Consider the following 20226-nt stretch of genomic DNA (forward strand, 5'->3'; position numbering starts at 1 on the left):
GACCTCCCCTTTCGGTGTAAAATGCCCATTTTCCATAAACCATATTCTTTTCAATTCAACAGCTCAGATATATAATGTATGGTGATGCCTATGGTTTCCATGGCATCAAAAGGGGGAATTGTGGTGACAGAATTTGGGGTGAGCTGATGTAACTTCTCACATGATATGTTCTGTGTTGGACTGTGACGTTATGCCTTGCATAGACTCGTGTTATGTCTGTGCCCTAACAGAAGGCCATTGTGTTCTGGAACTGTTGCTTGTATAAAATAACTGTTGCATAACAATATGATTGTATTATTACCTCCCACTATAGAAGAGACATGTAACATTTACTCAGAGTTCTTCCCTGTGAAATCAGAGGTGGATCTCTCATGCAGCTGCTTGTATTAAAGATGTTTCTATTATATCATTAAATAGTCTCTTAATCTTTGGATCTAATTTTCCACGACAACAGGATTGGAATTTACCACAGATATTGTATTACACTGCAGGTGGAACACACAACCATTTTATATTTCCAATGGACACTACCGCTGAAAGGTTTGGGGTCACTTAGAAATGTCCTTGTTTTTGAAAGAAAAGCAGATTTTTTTTGTCCATTTTAAAATAACATCAAATTGATCAGAAATACAGTGTAGACATTGTTCATGTTGTAAATTTCTATTGTAGCTTGAAACAGCAGTTTTTTAAATGGAATATCTACATCTGCTTAGAAGGCCAGCATCCTGGAGTCGTCTCTTCTTTGTTGACGTTGAGACTGGTGTTTTGCGGATACTATTTAACGAAGTTGCCTGTTGAGGACTTGTGAGGCTAATCTAAGTTTTTTTAAATGAAAAACTAACTAGATTAGCTAACACAATGTGCCATTGAAACACAGGAGTGATGGTTGCTGATAATGGGCCTATATAAGCCTATGTAGATATTCTATAAAAAAATCTGCAGTTTCCAGTTACAATAGTCATTTACAACATTAACAATGTCTACACTGTATTTCTGATCAATTTGTTATTTTAATGGACAAAAAAATGTGCTTTTCTTTCAAAAACAAGGACATTTCTAAGTGACCCCAAACCTTTGAATGGTAGTGTATATTATAAAGCTGTAGCACCCTCTTTGAGTCGAAAATGTGACGTTGCTATCCTTTCAAAGGCACTTAGATATAATTGAAATCTTGAGTTTTGCTTTTTGTGTCAGTCTTTATTAATTTGATGTTTCTAAAGTATTACATATCCTCAACCTTTTAGAGTCCTCTCAGAGAACTTCTGTGTGTTACGGTGGGTAATTCCTTTAACAACCCACATGTTTGTCCTGATCCGAAGGTGTGATTAGTCTGATAAATGGCTATCAGGTTCCAGATCCGAGGCCAATCTAAGTGATGTGTGATGGAGGTCTGTTGTGCTTGAATGGTGTGAATGGTATAAGGGGCATCACATCTTCAGTGCCACTAATGGCACTTTCTGGCAATAGCAAGTCACCAGTAGCATCAATACATGATTAATACTCTAGATGCTAACTAGAGTGCAAAGTCATGGGCAATGAACTGCCTGGATTCTGCAATTGACCTGCATTGGCATTCGTATAAATCTCAATCTGTCACCAGTGCCCTGTGGATGCTCTTCAGACCCTAATATGTTAGTACAGGCCTGGGTTAGATATCAGTGAATGTAGTCAAATTGAGAATCATATCCCCTCTCAAATACAGGCCCTCACCTGAAGAAAAGGTTGTAGAGTCCTTTTGTTGTTCAAGCCCTGATACTGACCACTACTTGATATTATCATTGTCATTGCAATAACTTCAATGACACTATGGGTTCTTCTTGCCATGTCATGATGAGAAGGCACTACATTTACTCAAATAGCAGTTGCTTCCTTTGGTGGTAGAACAAAGATAGTATAATCTTTGGACATTGTAAATTGGGCATATAGACCAGGGTTGGTTCATAAGATGAATTAGGTGAGTTACAACTGGGGTTGGAGTGAAAACCTACAGGAGGGTAGATCTCCAGGAACAGGGTTGGAGAGCCCTGATATAGACCGTGCTTGACTTGGACTGAAATTGGTTCCAGTACTCATTTTGGGTGTCGGTAGTGTTTACATTTAGGCGCAGTAGCTCCACAATACTTTTGAACTAATATTCTATAAGAGGAACAGGAGCTCAAGCAGTAGAGCAATATGTGGTGCCAGTACTCAACACTCAAGCACTGCATATATGTTAATAAATAAAAAGCTTACACACAGAAGAGTTGAACTGGTCTTTAAGATAATTATTGAAAGCAGTCCAACCATGAAAAGTAATGTTTCTAAGAAATGTTTTTTGTTGTTGAAATTATTTAACCTTTATTTAACTAGGCAAGTCAGTTTACAACAAATTATTATTTACAATGACGGCCCACACCGGCCAAACCTGGATGACGCTGGGCCAATTGTGTGCGGCCCTATGGGACTCCCAATCACTGCCGGTTGTGATACAGCCTGGAGAGCAAAACACTAAGATAGTGTTTTGTGTTCAGTTCCAAGAAGAATACTTGAACGGCAGTTTGTGGACTTCAGTTGTAAATTTGACTGTCGTAAAGAAAATGAAGTGTCCAAAACATGATTGATTGAGTGATTGATTTATAACAATGTAATAACAATGTTGTGAACTCAAGTCAGTGTATTACAGTAACTGATGTTATATATATGACCACTAGAGGGTAGTGTACCTCGAGGTTTAACCTACATACTACCCCCAAAGATTTTGTCTCCTTCAGTGCCGCCCCTCTCGATAACTTCCGCGTCAACTACATTTCTACTTTACTGTTGTTTTGACTTTATGCTTTTGAAGAAATGGTTCAGAAGACCGACGTGTCTCTGGAAATGTAGCTACATTTTGCCTTGATATTTAAGTCTATTGGATTCATAAGGACTTGGATCATAAAATACATCTGGAAACCTTGAAGATTAAAGTAAGCACTGATCTGGCTGTCATTATACACTTTCGATTTCAATTTGCTAGCCAGTCATTTAGTAATAAATTAGCTGACGCATGGTCAGATAAACACTTGCCGGCCAACTACATTTTCCACTTCAATTTCAGTACATGTACTAACTGTAAAGTTTACAGCTATCTAGTGTCACTGTGTCATTTTGAGATAACAATAGCTAACTTCAATATACTTAAATCTTCACAGTAGAAAGAGTAACGTTAGCTACATAGACAGTACACTCAACTAGCAAGCTAGCTACATTGAAGACAGTACTAGGTCTACCTACAGTGCATTCGGAAAGTATTCAGACCCTTTGACTTTTTCCATATTTTGTTACACTACAGCCTAAAATGGATTAAATTGTTTTCCCCCTCATCAATCTACACACAATACCCCATAATGACAAAGCAAAAAAAAAAAATTGACATTTTTGCAAATGTAAAAAAAAACAACAACTCATAAACAAATCCAAATGTATTTGTCACATGCGCCAAATACTTACCGGGCACCGGTTAGTCGATCTTATGGCTTGGGGGTAGAAGCTGTTTAGAAGCCTCTTGGATCTAGACTTGGCACTTCGGTACTGCTTGCCGTGCGGTAGCAGAGAGAACAGTCTATGACTATGGTGGCTGGAGTCTTTGACGATTTTTATGGTCTTCCTCTGACACTGCCTGGTATAGAGGTCCTGGATGGCAGGAAGCTTGGTGACACCGCCTGGTATAGAGGTCCTGGATGGCAGGAAGCTTGGCATACGCACTACTCTCTGTAGTGCCTTGCGCTCAGAGGCCGAGCAGTTGCCATACCAGGCAGTGATGCAACACGTCAGGATGCTCTCGATGGTGCAGCTGTAGAACCTTTTGAGGATCTGAGGACCCATGCCAAACATTTTCTGTCTCCTGAGGTGGAATAGGTTTTGTAGTGCCCGCTTCACGGACCATTTTAGTTTGTTGGTGATGTGGACGCCAAGGAACTTGAAGCTCTCAACCTGCTCCACTTCAGACCCGTCGATGAGAATGTGGGTGTGCTCGGTCCTCCTTTTCCTGTAGTCCACAATCATCTCCTTTATCTTGATCATGTTGAGGGAGAAGTTGTTGTTCTTGCACCACACGGTCAGGTCTCTGACCTCCTCCCTATAGGCTGTCTCATCGTTGTCGGTGATCAGGCAGGTGATCACTGTTGTGTCATCTGCAAACTTAATGATGGTGTTGGAGTCGTGCCTGGCCCTGCAGTCATGAGTGAACAGGGGGTACAGGAGGGGACTGAGCATGCACCCCTGAGGAGCCCCCGTGTTGAGGATCAGCGTGGCGGATGTGTTGTTACCTACCCTTACCACCTGGGGGCGGTCCGTCAGGAAGTCCAGGATCTAGTTGGATAGGGAGGTGTTTAGTCCCAGGGTCCTTAGCTTAGTGATGAGCTTTGAGGGCTCTATGGTGTTGAACACTGAGCTGTAGTCAATGAATAGCATTCTCACATAGGTGTTCCTTTTGTACAGGTGTGAAAGGGCAGTGTGGAGTGCAATAGCGATTGCATCATCTGTGGATCTGTTGGGGCGGTATGTGAATTGGAGAGGTCTAGGGTTTCTGGGATAATGGTGTTGATGTGAGCCATGACTAGCCTTTCAAAGTACTTCACGGCTACAGACGTGAGTGCTACGGGTCAGCAGTCATTTAGGCAGGTTACCTTAGTGTTCTTGGGCACAGGGACTATGGTGGTCTGCTTGAAACATGTTGGTATTACAGAATCAGACAGGGAGAGGTTGAAAATGTCAGTGAAGACACTTGCCAATTGGTCAGAGCATGCTCGGAGTACACAAATCAAATCAAATGTATTTATATAGCCCTTCGTACATCAGCTGATATCACAAAGTGCTGTACAGAAACCCAGCCTAAAACCCCAAACAGCAAGCAATGCAGGTGTAGAAGCACGGTGGCTAGGAAAAACTCCCTAGAAAGGCCAAAACCTAGGAAGAAACCTAGAGAGGAACCAGGCTATGTGGGGTGGCCAGTCCTCTTCTGGCTGTGCCGGGTGGAGATTATAACAGAACATGGCCAAGAAGTTCAAATGTTCATAAATGACCAGCATGGTCAAATAATAATAAGGCAGAACAGTTAAAACTGGAGCAGCAGCACGGTCAGGTGGACTGGAGACATCAAGGAGTCATGTCAGGTAGTCCTGGGGCATGGTCCTAGGGCTCAGGTCCTCAGAGAGAGAGAAAGAAAGAGAGAAGGAGAGAATTAGAGAACGCACACTTAGATTCACACAGGAGAAGTACTCCAGATATAACAAACTGACCCTAGCCCCCCGACACATAAACTACTGCAGCATAAATACTGGAGGCTGAGACAGGAGGGGTCAGGAGACACAGTACACGTCCTGGTAATCTGTCTGGCCCTAAGGTCTTGTGAATGTTGACCTGTTTAAAGGGCTTACTCACATCGGCTGCGGAGATTTATATAAGTATTCAGAACCTTTACTCAGTACTTTGTTGAAGCACCTTTGGCAGCGATTACAGCCTTGAGTCTTCTTGGGTATGACGCTACATGCTTGGCACACCTGTATTTGGGGACTTTCATCCTCTCAAGCTCTGTCAGGTTGTATGGGGAGTCGTTGCACAGCTATTTTCAGGTCTCTCCGGAGATGTTAGATAAGGTTCACTCAAGGACATTCAGAGACTTGTCCCGAAGCCACTCCTGCGTGGTCTTGGCCTTGTGCTTAGTGTTGTTGTCCTGTTGGAAGGCGAACCTATTCCCCAGTCTGAGGTCCTGAGCGCTCTGGAGCAGGTTTTCATCAAGGACCTCTCTGTACTTTGCTTGGTTCATCTTTCCCTTGATCCTGACTAGTCTCCCAGTCCCTGCCGCTGAAAAACATCCCCACAGCATGATGCTGCCACCACCATGCTTCACCGTAGGGATGGTGCCAGGTTTCCTCCAGACGTGACCCTTGGCATTCAGGCCTAAGAGTTCAACCTTGGTTTCATCAGACCAGAGAATCTTGTTTCTCATGGTCTGAGAATCTTTGGGTGCCTTTTGGCAAACTCCAAGCGGGCTGTCATGTGCCTTTTACTGAGGAGTGGCTTCCGTCTGGCCACTCTACCATAAAGGCCTGATTGGTGGAGTGCTGCAGAGATGGTTGTCCTTCTGGAAGGTTCTCCCAGCTCCACAGAGGAACTCTGTAGAGCTCTGTCAGAGTGACCATCAGGTTATTGGTCACTTCCCTGACCAAGGCCCTTCTCCCCCGATTGCTCAGTTGGCTGGGCTGCCAGCTCTAGAAAGAGTCTTGGTGGTTCCAAACTTTTTCCATTTAAGAACGATGGAGGCCACTTTGTTCTTGGAGATCTTCAATGCTGCAGAATTTTTTTGTTACCCTTCCCCAGATCTGTGCCTCAACACTATCCTGTCTCGGAGCTCTACGGACAATTCCTTCAACCTCATGGCTTGGTTTTTGCTCTGACTGCGCTGTCAACTGTGGAACTTTATATAGACAGGTGTGTGCTTTTTTCAAATCATGTCCAATCGATTGAATCACAGGTGGACTCCAATCGTGTTGTGGAAACATCTCAAGGATGATCAATGGAAACAGGATGCACCTGAGCTCAATTTCGAGTCTCATAACGAGTCTGAATACTTATGTAAATAAGGTATTTCTGTTTTTGATTTTTATAAATTTGCAAACATTTAGAAAAACCTGTTTTTGCTTTGTCATTATGGGGTATTGTCTGTAGATTGATGAGGAACATTTATTATTTAATCCATTTTAGAATAAGGCTGTAATGTAACAAAATGTGGAAAAAGTCAAGGGGTCTGAATACTTTCCGAATGTACTGTATATCAGCCAACAATCCCATCCCAGAGTTTACCATACTGTCCTTATTTATCTCTCTCTCCCCCAGAGTCTGAATGATGAGTACCCAGTCTGTCCCATTTGAGGAGGTGCGGAGGAGAGCTGAGTCCCTCCTATCCTCCTCAGGCTCTGCCCAGGTGGTAAAGGATGATGTCCAGGTCATGGCTAACATCCCCCTGTCCCTGTCTGACAAGTTTCACCACATCACAGCGCAGACCATGGTGACAGAGAACATCACAGGGCACAGAAGGCAAGAGGTGAGGCATGTTTTGACATTCAACTGTATTCCTTGTTTCACATTATGTGCCTCCTTACCGTCTTCACATAGCGATGCTCTCTTTCTCCCTGTCTGCCCTCCTGCTCCCCTCCCGCCACAGGTCCTAGAGTCTTTGGGTCGGCTGTTTAAAGCCTTGAGTATCCTGGAGAAGTATGGCTGTAACCTGACCAGCCCCAGCAGGCCCAGGTACTGGCGGAGCGTCAAACACAACAACCCAGTTTTCAGGACCACTGTGGACGAAATCAAGGTGAAGAGACAGACAGGCCTCTCTAAACCCTGTCAGGAACCCTATTCTTACAGTATAATGATTGGACTTCCTTATGCGTAGTACAGATTACAGAGTCTGAAGGTCATCTCATCCATTGATTTCACTATGAATTGTCAGATGGTTGAAAAAGGGAGTGGATCAATAAGAGATGTTTAGAGTGTCTTAGTAGGTCATAGACCCACTGATATTAAAAGCATTTGAGTTGACTTTTTCACTCATTTGAGTCAATGGGCTGCTTTCTTTTCTACAGGGTGGCAAGTCAGTCCTATTTCTTTACGGTTACACCAATCAGCAGCCAGACGGGCTCAGCTTCCCTGATGATGTCACACATCCAGACGTTGAGAAGGTTGCTGCGGTGACCATTGAGGTCATGATCCTGCGCATGGAAATGGACATGCTCATTAAGGTGTGAAATCTATTTTTACATTTGTGTCATTCTCAATTTGAATATGACCACAAAGACATGTTTCCATGTTTTCTCTGTTATGAGGTAATGTGTTGTTTTTTGCCTGTCAGGGTACACATGCTCACCCAGAAATGTACAGCAATATCCTCCCAACCCCTAATCTACAGAAGATAACCCAGGTCTGTGTAACATACAGTTAGTTGGTGGTTCGTCGGTTCGTCTGTTTCTACCTCTACCTCTTTCTGGTTTTAGTGTTGTTATGCTGACTAATGGCTATTTGACTCTCCTCAGGATGAACCAGAGATGATGTCTGATGTGGTGGTCATTCCACTAGGAGAGGAGCACGGGGACAGGGGGAAAGACCTTCAGCCGCTATCTCCTCCACCCAAACATGCTACCAGTCCTGGACTAAGACATGTCCCCACCACTCCTACTGGTGAGACAAGCAGCCATTCCCTGTACCAGTCTACCTGTCACCTTGCTTTCTGCCCGCCAGCATTTATGTCATCTGGCCAATGTGTTGTACTGTCAGCGGATGACAAACCCATTATTTCTTCTTTCTTTCGCTCTCTCTTTCTCTCAAAGATGGGATGTGTGATTTGTGCGGTGCCACTCCCTCTCTCCTCTGCCCGGCCTGTGGTTTTCTTCCTTTCTGTCAGTCATGTGACCTCCTCTACCACCACCACCCGTCCAGAGCCAATCACAGGAGAGATAGAATACAGCGTAAGATATGGGTCATAGCTTAGATTTCTTTGAATATTCCATCCTATCAATATGTAAAGTAACACTGATCATCTTTTTAACCCCCCCCACCCCTGTAGAGACCTGTATCCTCTGTGGTGTGTCCCAAGTCTCTGCCCAATGCTCCACCTGTTCTCAGAGGCTGTGTCTGGAGTGTGACAGACTGTACCATTCTCACCCTGACCGCGGGGGTCACAACAGGACAGTGGTTGCCAAACCAAAAAGAGCTTTAAGGTTAGAAATTAGGAAGGGTTAATATTTTACTCCACGCGCGTGCACGTGCACTCACACCAAATCACTTCTTCCTCTCACTCGCATTTCTTCTCTTTTTCAGCCACTCTTTTTCCTTGTGGGAGTGTGCTCAGTGCACTACAGTCAACGAGGTGAAGGCCGTGCTGTGTGTGACGTGTGAACGACCCCGACTTGCCCTCGCTTCCCTTATAGTTCAGGAGGACCCGGGGCAACCGCCATCCAGCGCAGGTCACATTCCATATACACGGGTCAACTGATGAATAGTTTTCATGTGACGTTCATTAAAACAACATGTCAGTCACCTATCCTATCCTGTTTGAGGTGTTCACGTCATCTGTGCCTCCATAGCATTGATAATACATCAGTAATGTAATTATACAGACATAGCTAGAAACTGAGCTAGATCAATACCAGGTTCTGTTTATCTAGTCTATCTGACCTCTCTCGTAGAGTGGCAGTGTAAGAGCTGTACTGTCGTGAACCAAGGCAGCAGTATACTGTGTGAGGTGTGTGAGCGCCCCCGTCTGGCCACCCGTCCCTCTATCACGCCAGTACTCCCCAGTACTCCAGTACTCCCCAGTACTCCAGTACTCTCCATGCAAGGACCCACGTCAGATAACGAAACAGAGGTTTGACCCCCCAGTGGTTTAAATACTCTCTACAATTGGAATGCTCTGTGAGACATAATCATTCCAGCGTATCTTTTCTGTTTTAATCTTTCACTCCCCCCCTCCCATGCTGTCTCTCTCGCTCTTTAGTGGATGTGTCAGTTCTGCACCTATGTGAACTCTCAGCCTGTAGTGGTTTGTGAGATGTGCAACTTGCCGTGTAAAGATCCTGCAGGCACCAGCCTCAAGTCCCTCCCCCTGCAGTCTCCAATCAAAGACTTAGCCTCACCTTCTACGCCCCAACTCCATCCCCAGATCCCTCCCAGGGTGAGCATCGACATCAAGAGACAGAACCTGATGAGGGATGAAGGGCTGAAACTTGTCCATCAAATACGAGTAGGTGGAGTACAAATGGACACTGTGAATTAAAACCAGATTAACTGCTACTATATTCTCTAACTTTTAACCTAATGTTCTTCCTCAGGAGGGAGAGAAAAATGGAGTGGGCCCAGAGGAGGTCTACGCAGCCCTTTGCGTTTCCGGAGGCAGCAACGTCAACCCCTGCGATTGGCTGAAATCAGAGCTGCCCCACCTACTGGATGAGATCTGTGCCATGGCTGCTTCGGCTGCTTTGCAGAACTACAAAGCAGGGGTTTCTGGGCCGCAGGATAACACAGAGCGGGATGGAGGTTCGACAGAGCAGCAGAGTCCCAGTGTGCTGCTGGTTGAGGGGGTGCGGCTGTCCAGGGTTGAGGCCAAGCAGGCATGGCTGGCAGCACGAGGCGACACTGAGAGAGCAGTCCGTCAGCTGCTCAGAGACAGACAGGTCAAGGTGAGAACCAGACATGTCACCTGACCCAAATGGTCACTCTAGACAGAAATGACTAAATACTTTTGATATCAACTCAAGTAACCAAGATCTTAGAGTTGACTGAGTTTGTCTGTTTAAGCCTATATGCAAAGTACATCCACTGCAGTATCCAGTCCAACTGCGTCTGTCTCTGGTGTGTGTAGATGCGCGAGCTGCGTTCTCTGGGTTTCCGGGAGGCGTCCCAGTGTGAGGAGGCTCTGCGTCTGAGTGGAGGAGAGGTGCAGGGGGCTCTGTCCGTGCTGCAGCGGCCCCTCTTGGAGCCCTTCCACCAGCGCATCTGGAGCGACCAGCCAGTGGCCCCTATCGATGCAAAGAGCCCCGACAAACAGGTGTGTGTGTACACGAGAGCCAGCAGAACTCAATGAACTACATTTTTCAAGACCACACACACAAAACAAGTAACCTGATTGTTAATCACCATGAACCTACATTGTGTTACCTAAGCGGATGTGCAGGCGCCTGCTGGCGTTGTACGAGCTGCCCAGCTGGGGGCGCTGTGAGCTGGCCCTGTCTCTACTCCAGGAGCCTGATGCCCAGTACTCCCTGGAGGACGTCATCCAGGCCGTCAAGGAGTCCCAGGACAGGGAGTTCCTCCGCCGCCTCCTCAACAAGGAGTGCCCCTGCTGCCTCAGCATCTTCCCACACAGCAAGGTGGGCTGCTAGGGCTCTGTCTTTGCCTTGGGGTGGATGATGAGCTCTTATTACCTCCTCGCTGTATCTATATTGCCTTGTCAGTCAATAGTCCTATGGACTTTAAATTGTTCCTTTTTAATCCTGTATGAATTCTCTGTACCTCTCACAGATGCAGTCCCTGACCTCGTGTCAGTGCTCGGTGTGCCACGAGTGTTTCACTCAGCACTTCACCATCGCTGTAAGAGACAAACACATCAGAGACATGGTGTGTCCCGTGTGCGCAGGACCAGACATCAACGACCCCGAGCACCTGGACAGCTACTTCTCCACCCTGGACATCCAGGTACATACTATAGAAAGATTTAGAGATACAAGGGAGGAAGGTTATTTTCTACATTTAGCAGACACTCTTATTACAGTAGTGCATTCATCTTAAGATAGCTAGGTGGGACAACCACATCACAGGCATAGTAGGTACATGTTCCCTCAATAAAGTAGCTATCAGCAAAGTCCGTGCTAGTAGGGGGGAAAAGTTAAGTGTGAGTGTTAGTTGTTTTGTTTTTTTGTTGGGGGAGAGTGGTGCAGTGGGATTATTTAAGATACTCTTTGAGAGGTAGGGGTTTCAGATGTTTTATGAAGATGGGCAGGTATTTATGAAGCTGGTTCTGCCATTGGGGTGCCAGGAGAGAGAAGAGCTTGGACTGGGCTGAGCAGAGTACTCGGGTTGGGGTGTAGGGTTTGAACAGAGCCTGAAGGTAGGAAGGTGCTGTTCCATAGGTAAGCACCATGGTATTGTAGTGGACTCAAGCTTTGACTGGAAGCCAGTGGCGTGTGCGGAGGAGCGGGGTGACATGGGAAAATTTGGGAAGGTTGAACACAAAGCGGGCTGCAACGTCTGGAGAAATTGCAGGGGCCTGATGGCACCAACGGGGAGCCCAGCCACCGAGTTGCAGTAGTCCAGACGAGAGATGACAAGTGCCTGGATTAGGACCTGCATCGCTTCCTGTGTGAGGTAGGGTTTTACTCTACAGATGTTGTAGAGCGTGAATCTGTAGGAGCGAGTCACAGCGTTGGTGTTTGCAGAGAACAACAGGGTGTTGTCCAGGGTCAAGCCAAGGTTTTTTGCACTCCGGAAGGGGGACACTGTGGAGTTGTCAACCGTGATGGAGAGGCCTTGGAGCGGGCAGGCCTTCCCCGGGAGGAAGAGCAGCTCCATTTTGTTGAGGTTGAGCTTGAGGTAACGGGCCGACATCCAAGCTGAGATATTTGCTAGGCATGCAGAGAGGAGGACTGCCTTGAGAGGAAGACTGCCGTGAGATTAGTCGGCAAACAGCCTCTAGTATAGATGACAATACAGTAGATGACAATAATCTTAAGCTTGAGTGGACAAGTGACAGTGACAGCATATAATTCAAATAAGGAGATGGACAGGTGAGAGAGGGAGAAAAGAGAAAATCTCTATTTAGGATGAATGAGTAGCCTTGTGCCACCACCACAACGACCAGATTCTGTCAGGCTATGAGAGAAAACAGAGTCAGATGAAGAGGGAGCAGCTGGAGTAGCAGTGTTCACTGTGGTGATGTTTCCATCGGGGCCAAAAAGTCTAGGGACTGAATAAAGGGCAGCATAGGCTGAGATTAACTTGGTAATCTTTACCGCAGATCAGCAGTTCCAAACGCTGCCAGAAACCAGGAATTCCACATGGGTTGTGCGCGCAGGGTACACTAAATTAGAATGGTTGCAGCCAAGGGATGGGGAGAGTCTGTAAAGCCTACAGGGAGAGGAGCAAACTGGGATAGCAAACACATAGTTGCCAAAACTACTAAATTGTTTTGCTGACGACACCACCGCTGACTGATGACCAGAACAACAGTCACAAATTGCCCTGCCCCTTCATCCTGGTTGATGTGTCAACAATCATCTGCAAGTTATGAGCAGTGAGCAGTTCACACACCAAGTAGGCTACTGGGGAGAGGCAGCACCCAAAGTAGATGGCCCTAGCTAGCAAAAAAACTGTACTAGACAGCAACATATTAAAGGGATACTTGATGCCCTTTATCTACTTCCACATAGTCAGATGAATTTGTGGATACTGTGTCCAGTATGAACGAAGTTGGAGGTAGTTTCTCTAGACAATGCACTGTGACTGGAAGTCTATGGGAATCTGCAAGCATGCTAGTACAGTTGAAGTCTGAAGTTTACATACACCTTAGCCAAATACATTTAAACTCAGTTTTTCACAATTCCTGACATTTAATCCTAGTAAAGAACCCTGTTGTAGGTCAGTTAGGATCACCACTTTATTTTAAAAATGTGAAATGTCAGAATAATAGTAGCGAGAATTATTTATTTCAGCTTTTATTTCTTTCATCACATTCCCAGTGGGTCAGAAGTTTACATACACTCAATTAGTATTTGGTAGCATTGACTTTAAATTGTTTAATTTGGGTCAAACTTTTCAGGTAGCCTTCCACAAGCCTCCCACAATAAGTTGGGTGAATTTTGGCCCATTCCTCCTGACAGAGCTGATGTAACTGAGCCAGGTTTGTTGGCCTCCTTGCTCACACACGCTTTTTCAGTTCTGCCTACAAATGTTCTATGGAATTGAGGACAGGGCTTTGGGATGGCCACTCCAATACCTTGACTTTGTTGTCAAGCCATTTTGCCACAACTTTGGAAGTATGCTTGTGGCCATTGTCCATTTGGAAGACCCATTTGCGACCAAGCTTTAACTTCCTGACTGATGTCTTGAGATGTTGCTTCAATATATCCACGTAATTTTACTACCTCATGATGCCATCTATTTTGTGAAGTGAATCAGTCCCTCCTGCAGCAAAGCACCCCCACAACACGATGCTGCCACTCCTGTGCTTCAAGGTTGGGATGGTGTTCTTTGGCTTGCAAGCCTCCCCCTTTTTCCTCCAAACATAATGGTTATTATGGCCAAACAGTTCTATTTTTGTTTCATCAGACCAGAGGACATTTTTCCAAAAAGTACGATCTTTGTCCCCATGTGCAGTTGCAAACCGTAGTCTGGCTTTTTTATGGTGGTTTTGGAGCAGTGGCTTCTTCCGTGCTGAGCAGCCTTTCAGGTTATGTCGATATAGGACTCGTTTTACTGTGGATATAGATACTTTTGTACCTGTTTCCTCCAGCATCTTCACGAGGTCCTTTGCTGTTGTTCTGGGATGGATTTACACATTTCGCACCAAAGTACGTTTATCTCTAGGAGACAGAACGCATCTCCTTCCTGAGCGGTATGATGGCTGCGTGGTCCCATGGTGTTTATACTTGCGTACTATTGTTTGTACAGATGAACGTGGTACCTTCAGGCGTTTGGAAATTGCTCCCAAGGATGAACCAGACTTGTGGGGGTCTACAATTTTTTTTGTGAGGTCTTGGCTGATTTCTTTTGATTTTCCATTGATGTCAAGCAAAGAGGCACTGGGGTTGAAGGTAGTAGGCCTTGAAATACATCCACAGGTACACCTCCAATTGGCTCAAATGTTGTCAATTAGCCTATCAGCAGCTAGCCATGGCATAATTTTCTGGAATTTTCCAATCTGTTTAAAGGCACAGTCAACTTAGTGTATGTAAACTTGTGACCCACTGGAATTGTGATACAGTGAATTGTCAGTGAACTTATCTGTCTGTAAACAATTGTTGGAAAAATGACTTGAGTCATGCACAAAGTAGATGTCCTAACTGACTTGCCAAAACTATAGTTTGTTAACAGGAAATGTGTGGAGTGGTTGAAAAACAAGTTTTAATGACTCCAACCTAAGTGTATGTAAACTTCCGACTTCAACTGTATATATCCATAGACTTCCAGCCATTGTGCTAATGCTAGTTGGCATTGGCTCTTGAAACGACTTCTTCTTCCTTTATACTGGACACAGAGACATACAAGTGGTATCCACAAGTTCATCTGACTCTGGGGAAGTAGGTACATGGCCTCATTGTCAAAATCCCAAAGTATCAATTTAAGACATAAAAATTCCCTGTTTGACATTTCTGGAATTTTGCAACCCTATTAGGGATATAGGGAGATGGAAATGGGGAGATCATGTGTTGCTGAAGCTTGTGCTATTATATGGTTATTACATAGTTATTGATGTTGTGTGTTTAGCTGCGAGACTGTCTGGATCGTGAGGTGTACGAGCTCTTCCACAAGAAGCTGATGGAGCATGCTCTGATGAAGGACCCCATGTTCCTGTGGTGTTGTCACGTGAGTGGGTTTCTAACCATCTCCATCACATATAAAGTTACTTCTCTACTGAACTTTTCACCCACCCACCCCTCTCTTCTCTTCTCCTCCCTCCTCAGTGCACCTTTGGGTTTATCTATGATGGAAACCAGTTCAAAGTCACCTGTCCCACGTGTATGAAGAGCTTTTGCAACCAATGCAAAAAGCCTGTAAGTACAAAAGATGCATGTTGCTGCCTTGCCTGCCATCTATTGTGTAATTTCATAGCTACATGTATGTGGAACCTAAATAATGATGCCTGTCTCTCTCTCCATCTTTCTTTCTCCTTCTCCCTATCTCTCTCACGCTCTCTCGCCCCCCTCCCCCTCTGTGTCAGTGGGAAGCTCAGCACCAGGATGTATCCTGTGAGCAGTTCCAGTTGTGGAAGAGAGAGAATGACCCTGACTACCAGAGACAGGTGCTGGCCGGGTTCCTGCGGGACAACGGCATCAGTGAGTCAGTCAGCCTAAACAGCCTGTAGATATTGGTCCATATTGACAAAGAGTTTTAGAGTAGGTGCTGATCTAGGATCAGATTTCCCTTTTAGATCACAATAAATAAGATTATATGGACAGACAGGACCTGATCCTAGATCACACAATGCCATCTCACCACCATCATCATTATTATAACACCATGATGTGGCCCTTCTTCTCATCTCTCTCCATAGCCTGTCCTCACTGCAGGTTCCAGTATGCCTTGACCAAAGGGGGCTGCATGCACTTCAGCTGCTCCCAATGCAGATACCAGTTCTGCAGCGGCTGCAACAATCCCTTCCACACTGTAAGTCACGCACAGGGATATTATCTAGGTTACTGTACCACCAACTGAATTGTGCTCTGCCTGGAGTACCCTTCAAGTACCCCTGTGCATTTTACCAGTAGGCCTATGGTCTCATGAATCTTCTCAAGTACCCCCTGGTTAGGAACCACTGATCTAGAACAGAATGTCTTACTAAATGGATTCAGTAAGAGGGAAGGATCTCTCTTTCTGCCAGGGCTTTCTGATCATCCATCCTCATGTCTGTTTCCTTTCTCTCTCTCTTTTTCACCCCTTTCCCTCCCTCCACTTCTCTCTGTCAGACGGCGTGTAAGACAATCCAGTGTAAAATCACAGGTCTCCATGCTCATCACCCACGAGACTGCCTCTTCTACCTCAGGGACTGGGAGCCTGTCAGACTACAGGCCCTGCTGCAGGTACAGAGACAAATGTTCTGGGAACGTTACAGGGGAAATGTTCGGGTAACGTAACAGACTGAATGTTCTGTGAACGTTACATGGGAAATGTTCTGGGAACATTACAGGGGAAATGTTCGGGAACTTTACAGACTGGATGTTCTGGGAACGTTACATGGGAAATGTTCTGGGAACGTTACAGGGGAAATGTTCTGGGAACGTTACAGACTGGATGTTCTGGGAACGTTACATGGGAAATGTTCTGGGAACGTTACAGGGGAAATGTTGGGGAACTTTACAGACTGGATGTTCTGGGAACGTTACATGGGAAATGTTCTGGGAACGTTACAGGGCTGTCATTTCAATGTTATGTTTCTGAGGTGAGGTGTTTGTATTTTGTCCACAGAGGAATGCTGTTGTGTTCAACACAGACCCCCCTAATGGGACACAGACTGGTGAGAGTGACCTCCTGTTTATCCTCACTTACAGTGCATTCAGAAAGTATTCAGACCCCTTTTCCACATTTTGTTACATTACAGCCTTAATTCTAAAATATTTTTTTTTCCCCCTCATCAATCTACACACAATGCCCCATAATGAAAAATCATATATTTTTTGCAAATTCATTAAAAATTAAAATATCACATTTACATAAGCATTCAGAACCTTTACTCAGTACTTTGTTGAAGCACCCTTGGCAATGATTACAGCCTCAAGTATGATGCTACAAGCTTGGCACACTTGTATTTGGGGAGTTTCTCACATTCTTCTCTGCCGTTCTTTTCTAGCTCTGTCAGGTTGGATGGGGAGCGTCGCTGCACAGCTATTTTCAGCTCTCTCCAGAGATGTTAGATCGGGTTCAAGTCCGGCCTCTATCTGGGCCACTCAAGGACATTCAGAGACTTGTCCCGAAGCCACTCCTAAGTTGTCTTGGCTATGTGCTTATGGTTGTTGTCCTGTTGGAAGGTAAACCTTTGCCCCATTCTAAGGACCTGAGCGCCCTGGAGCAGGTTTTTTATCAAGGAAACCTCTGTACTCCGTACATCTTTCCCTTGATCCTGACTAGTCTCCAAGTCCCTGCCACTGAAAAACATCCCCACAGCATGATGCTGCCACCACCATGCTTCACCGTAGGGATGGTGCCAGGTTTCTTCCAGATGCGACGCTTGGCATTCAGGCCAAACAGTTCAATCTTAGTTTCATCCGACCAGAGAATCTTATTTCTCATGGTCTGAGAGTCCTTTTGGCAAACTCCAACCAGGCTGTCATGTGCCTTTTACTGAGGAGTGGCTTCCATCTGGCCCTCTACCATAAAGGCCTGATTGGTGGAGTGCTGCAGAGATGGTTGTCCTTCTGGATGGTTCTCCCATCTCCACAGAGGAACTCTGGAGCTCTGCCAGAGTGACCATCGGGTTCTGGATCACCTCCCTGACCAAGGCCCTTCTCCCCCGATTGCTCAGTTTGGCAGGGCAGCCAGCTCTAGGAAGAGTCTTGGTGGTTCCAAGCTTCCTCCATTTAAGAACGATGGAGGCCATTGTATTCTTAGGAACCTTCAATGCTGCAGAAATGTTTTGGTACCCTTACCCAGATCTGTGACTTGACACTATCCTGTTCTCTGAGCTTTACGGACAATTCCTTCAACCTCATGGCTTGGTTTTTGCTCTGACATGCACTGTCAACTGTGGGACCTTATATAGACAGATGTGTGCTTTTCTAAGTCATGTCCAATCAATTGAATTTACCACAGGTGTGTCCAATTAAGTTGTAGAAACACTTCAAGGATGATCGATGGAAACAGGATTCACCTGAGCTCAATTGAGTCTCATAGCAAAGGGTCTGAATACTTATGTAAATAAGGTTTTATTTTTTATAAATGTGCAAAAATTGCTAAAATCCTGTTTTTGCTCTGTCATTATGGGGTATTGTGTAGATTGATGCAGAAAATGTTTTATTTAATCCATTTTAGAATAAGGCTGTAACGTAACAAAATGTGGATAAAGTCAAGGGGTCTGAATACTTTCTGAATGCACTGTATGTGAGAACTTTAGTCTATATTTTCTCTTTCTGCCCATACTTTCAATTTCTCTTTCTGTCCATACTTTCAATTTCACTTTCTGTGTGACTCAGACGCATGTGGTGTGATGGAGCAGAAAGATGAGGGAGGTCAGCAGATTGACTCACCCTGTGGAGTCCAAACTCAGCCAGGAGAAGCTGGACTCTGCGAGTGAGTCACACACACACACAATACCTAATTGTTGGTTATTTGTGCACTACCACACACATATCCTGTGGGTTTAATTGTATTGAAGACATGCCATGAGAAGTTCATGATATTCACTTTTAAACAACCTTTGTTGGCTGTTAGGCTGTTCTTGCTTTGTCTCCGTTTGTGGCCATTGTTCTCACTATGTCTGTCTCTGTGTGGCCATTGCAGTAAACACTACAGAGAGTACCTGGTTAGTCTCATTAACGGACACACCCTGGATCCCGCTCTTGTCTATGACCAACAAGAGGTGACAGTTGCCTGCAGGAGGTACCAGGTGGAGGAGCAACAAGGGGAGGGGGAGGACGACCGGGTGTACCAGGATCGACTGCTGAAGGTCAGTCATCCATCACTCAGTTAGGCTTGTGGCCTCGCTATTTTTGCACTAAATAGTTTCAATGTTCATTTTGATGTCGTGTTTTTGTTGTGGTTCAGATTGTGTAAAGTGTATACAACTCTTTCTTTACAGAAACTGATGGAAGTTCCACTTGGAGAAAGGGTTCCTCGGATGAGATGAAGACTGGTTAATAAAATATTTTAAATCATTCTAAGGAAAGTACAGGTATCCTATTTGCAAACAGCATGAAGTGAAGGAGTCAGGTTTCAAACCTCCCACCACATAGCATTACCAACCAACCAACCAACCAACCTGCTATATTACATCTCATTGAAGTTTAACATGTTTTGTTCTTCACATGCTTCATTAGATTTATGACATCTACAGTTACTAGTATCAAAATTCCTCTCTGTAAGGATACAGTTGCAAAGACAGACTGACAAGACAGGCTAAAATCAACTGTTTTTATTGTTTCTTTTTTATTAAAGATATAAAATATATTTTCAATATGTCACTAAACAACTTAAGAAATAATCAGAAGGTGTTTGTCAACTTAAACATGACAGTCTATATTGTGAGATATTTTCAAAGTGTAATAAATGCATGTTATACCATGTAATAAATAGGCTACTCATGCAATAAAGTATTTTATTGATTTGAAAATTACTTTTATGACAGATCTCATTTTTCTATTCTCAATTGCTGTCTCTGGGGGTGCGTTCCAAACACGTAAAGTCCACTTACCCTCACCTATTGCCCTTGGGGGAATCCCCGCAGCCATGTTTGCCGTCAGTCCAAACAATTAGCCAAGCAAGGGAAGTTGACAATGTAAGACCCTCAGCCCTCGTTTGTGATCGAGTGTGCAATCCTGTTATCTCCGAGGCCTGAAACACCCCATAATTAAATTTGTGATGATTGAACATCAGCTAAGAAAAGTCAGACAAAAGTTAACTAACATCAATATGAGAGTAGTCAAAATAAGTGTAAGTAAAAACAATTGTAAATAAGTTAGAAATTGTGCAACTAAGGCACATGACGGCACTAAAATGTTTGGTAAAAGTTGTGATGCTTTTGTTTGGTTAGCTTTTGGAAACGTTAGCTAGCGCATACCTGCGGATGGCTAGTATTCCATGTCTGCGGATGCGTAGTCTTCTAGCCAAGATATAGCCCAGATATGAAATGCAACCATAATGGACTGTAGCGCATATACAGCACACACAACCGCTACCGGTGGTTCCATGCTGACAGAAATCCGTGGGACGAACGAGTGACGAATTTCCGGGCAAGGGCGGTCCATTTAAAATGAATCCATTCTTCCCTCACCCCTTGCCCTGCAAGTGTCA

General features: G+C 44.8%; 1 protein-coding gene across 2 annotated transcripts; it reads left to right on the plus strand.

Moving 5' to 3' along the window:
• The first annotated feature begins 2748 nt into the window (after positions 1 to 2748).
• Positions 2749 to 19546, plus strand: LOC139366990 (E3 ubiquitin-protein ligase RNF31-like). Of its 2 annotated transcripts, XM_071104825.1 has the most exons (24): positions 2749 to 2945; positions 6856 to 7063; positions 7184 to 7330; positions 7602 to 7757; positions 7868 to 7936; positions 8049 to 8193; positions 8343 to 8480; positions 8579 to 8732; positions 8833 to 8978; positions 9201 to 9379; positions 9509 to 9754; positions 9843 to 10190; positions 10373 to 10558; positions 10674 to 10880; positions 11032 to 11205; positions 14992 to 15090; positions 15189 to 15278; positions 15446 to 15560; positions 15779 to 15891; positions 16191 to 16304; positions 16690 to 16738; positions 18411 to 18507; positions 18718 to 18883; positions 19016 to 19546. In XM_071104825.1, the coding sequence occupies exons 2-24, from the start codon at positions 6863 to 6865 to the stop codon at positions 19061 to 19063; spliced, it is 3387 nt and encodes a 1128-aa protein (XP_070960926.1). In that variant the 5' UTR covers positions 2749 to 2945; positions 6856 to 6862; the 3' UTR covers positions 19064 to 19546. The 2 variants fall into 2 exon arrangements, with proteins under 2 accessions (XP_070960926.1, XP_070960925.1); XM_071104824.1 differs by having other exon boundaries at positions 2759 to 2945; positions 6856 to 7330.
• Positions 19547 to 20226: the final 680 nt, after the last annotated feature.

The sequence above is a fragment of the Oncorhynchus clarkii genome, chromosome 15 (assembly GCF_045791955.1).
Source record: "Oncorhynchus clarkii lewisi isolate Uvic-CL-2024 chromosome 15, UVic_Ocla_1.0, whole genome shotgun sequence".
In the NCBI taxonomy this organism is placed as follows: domain Eukaryota; kingdom Metazoa; phylum Chordata; class Actinopteri; order Salmoniformes; family Salmonidae; genus Oncorhynchus; species Oncorhynchus clarkii.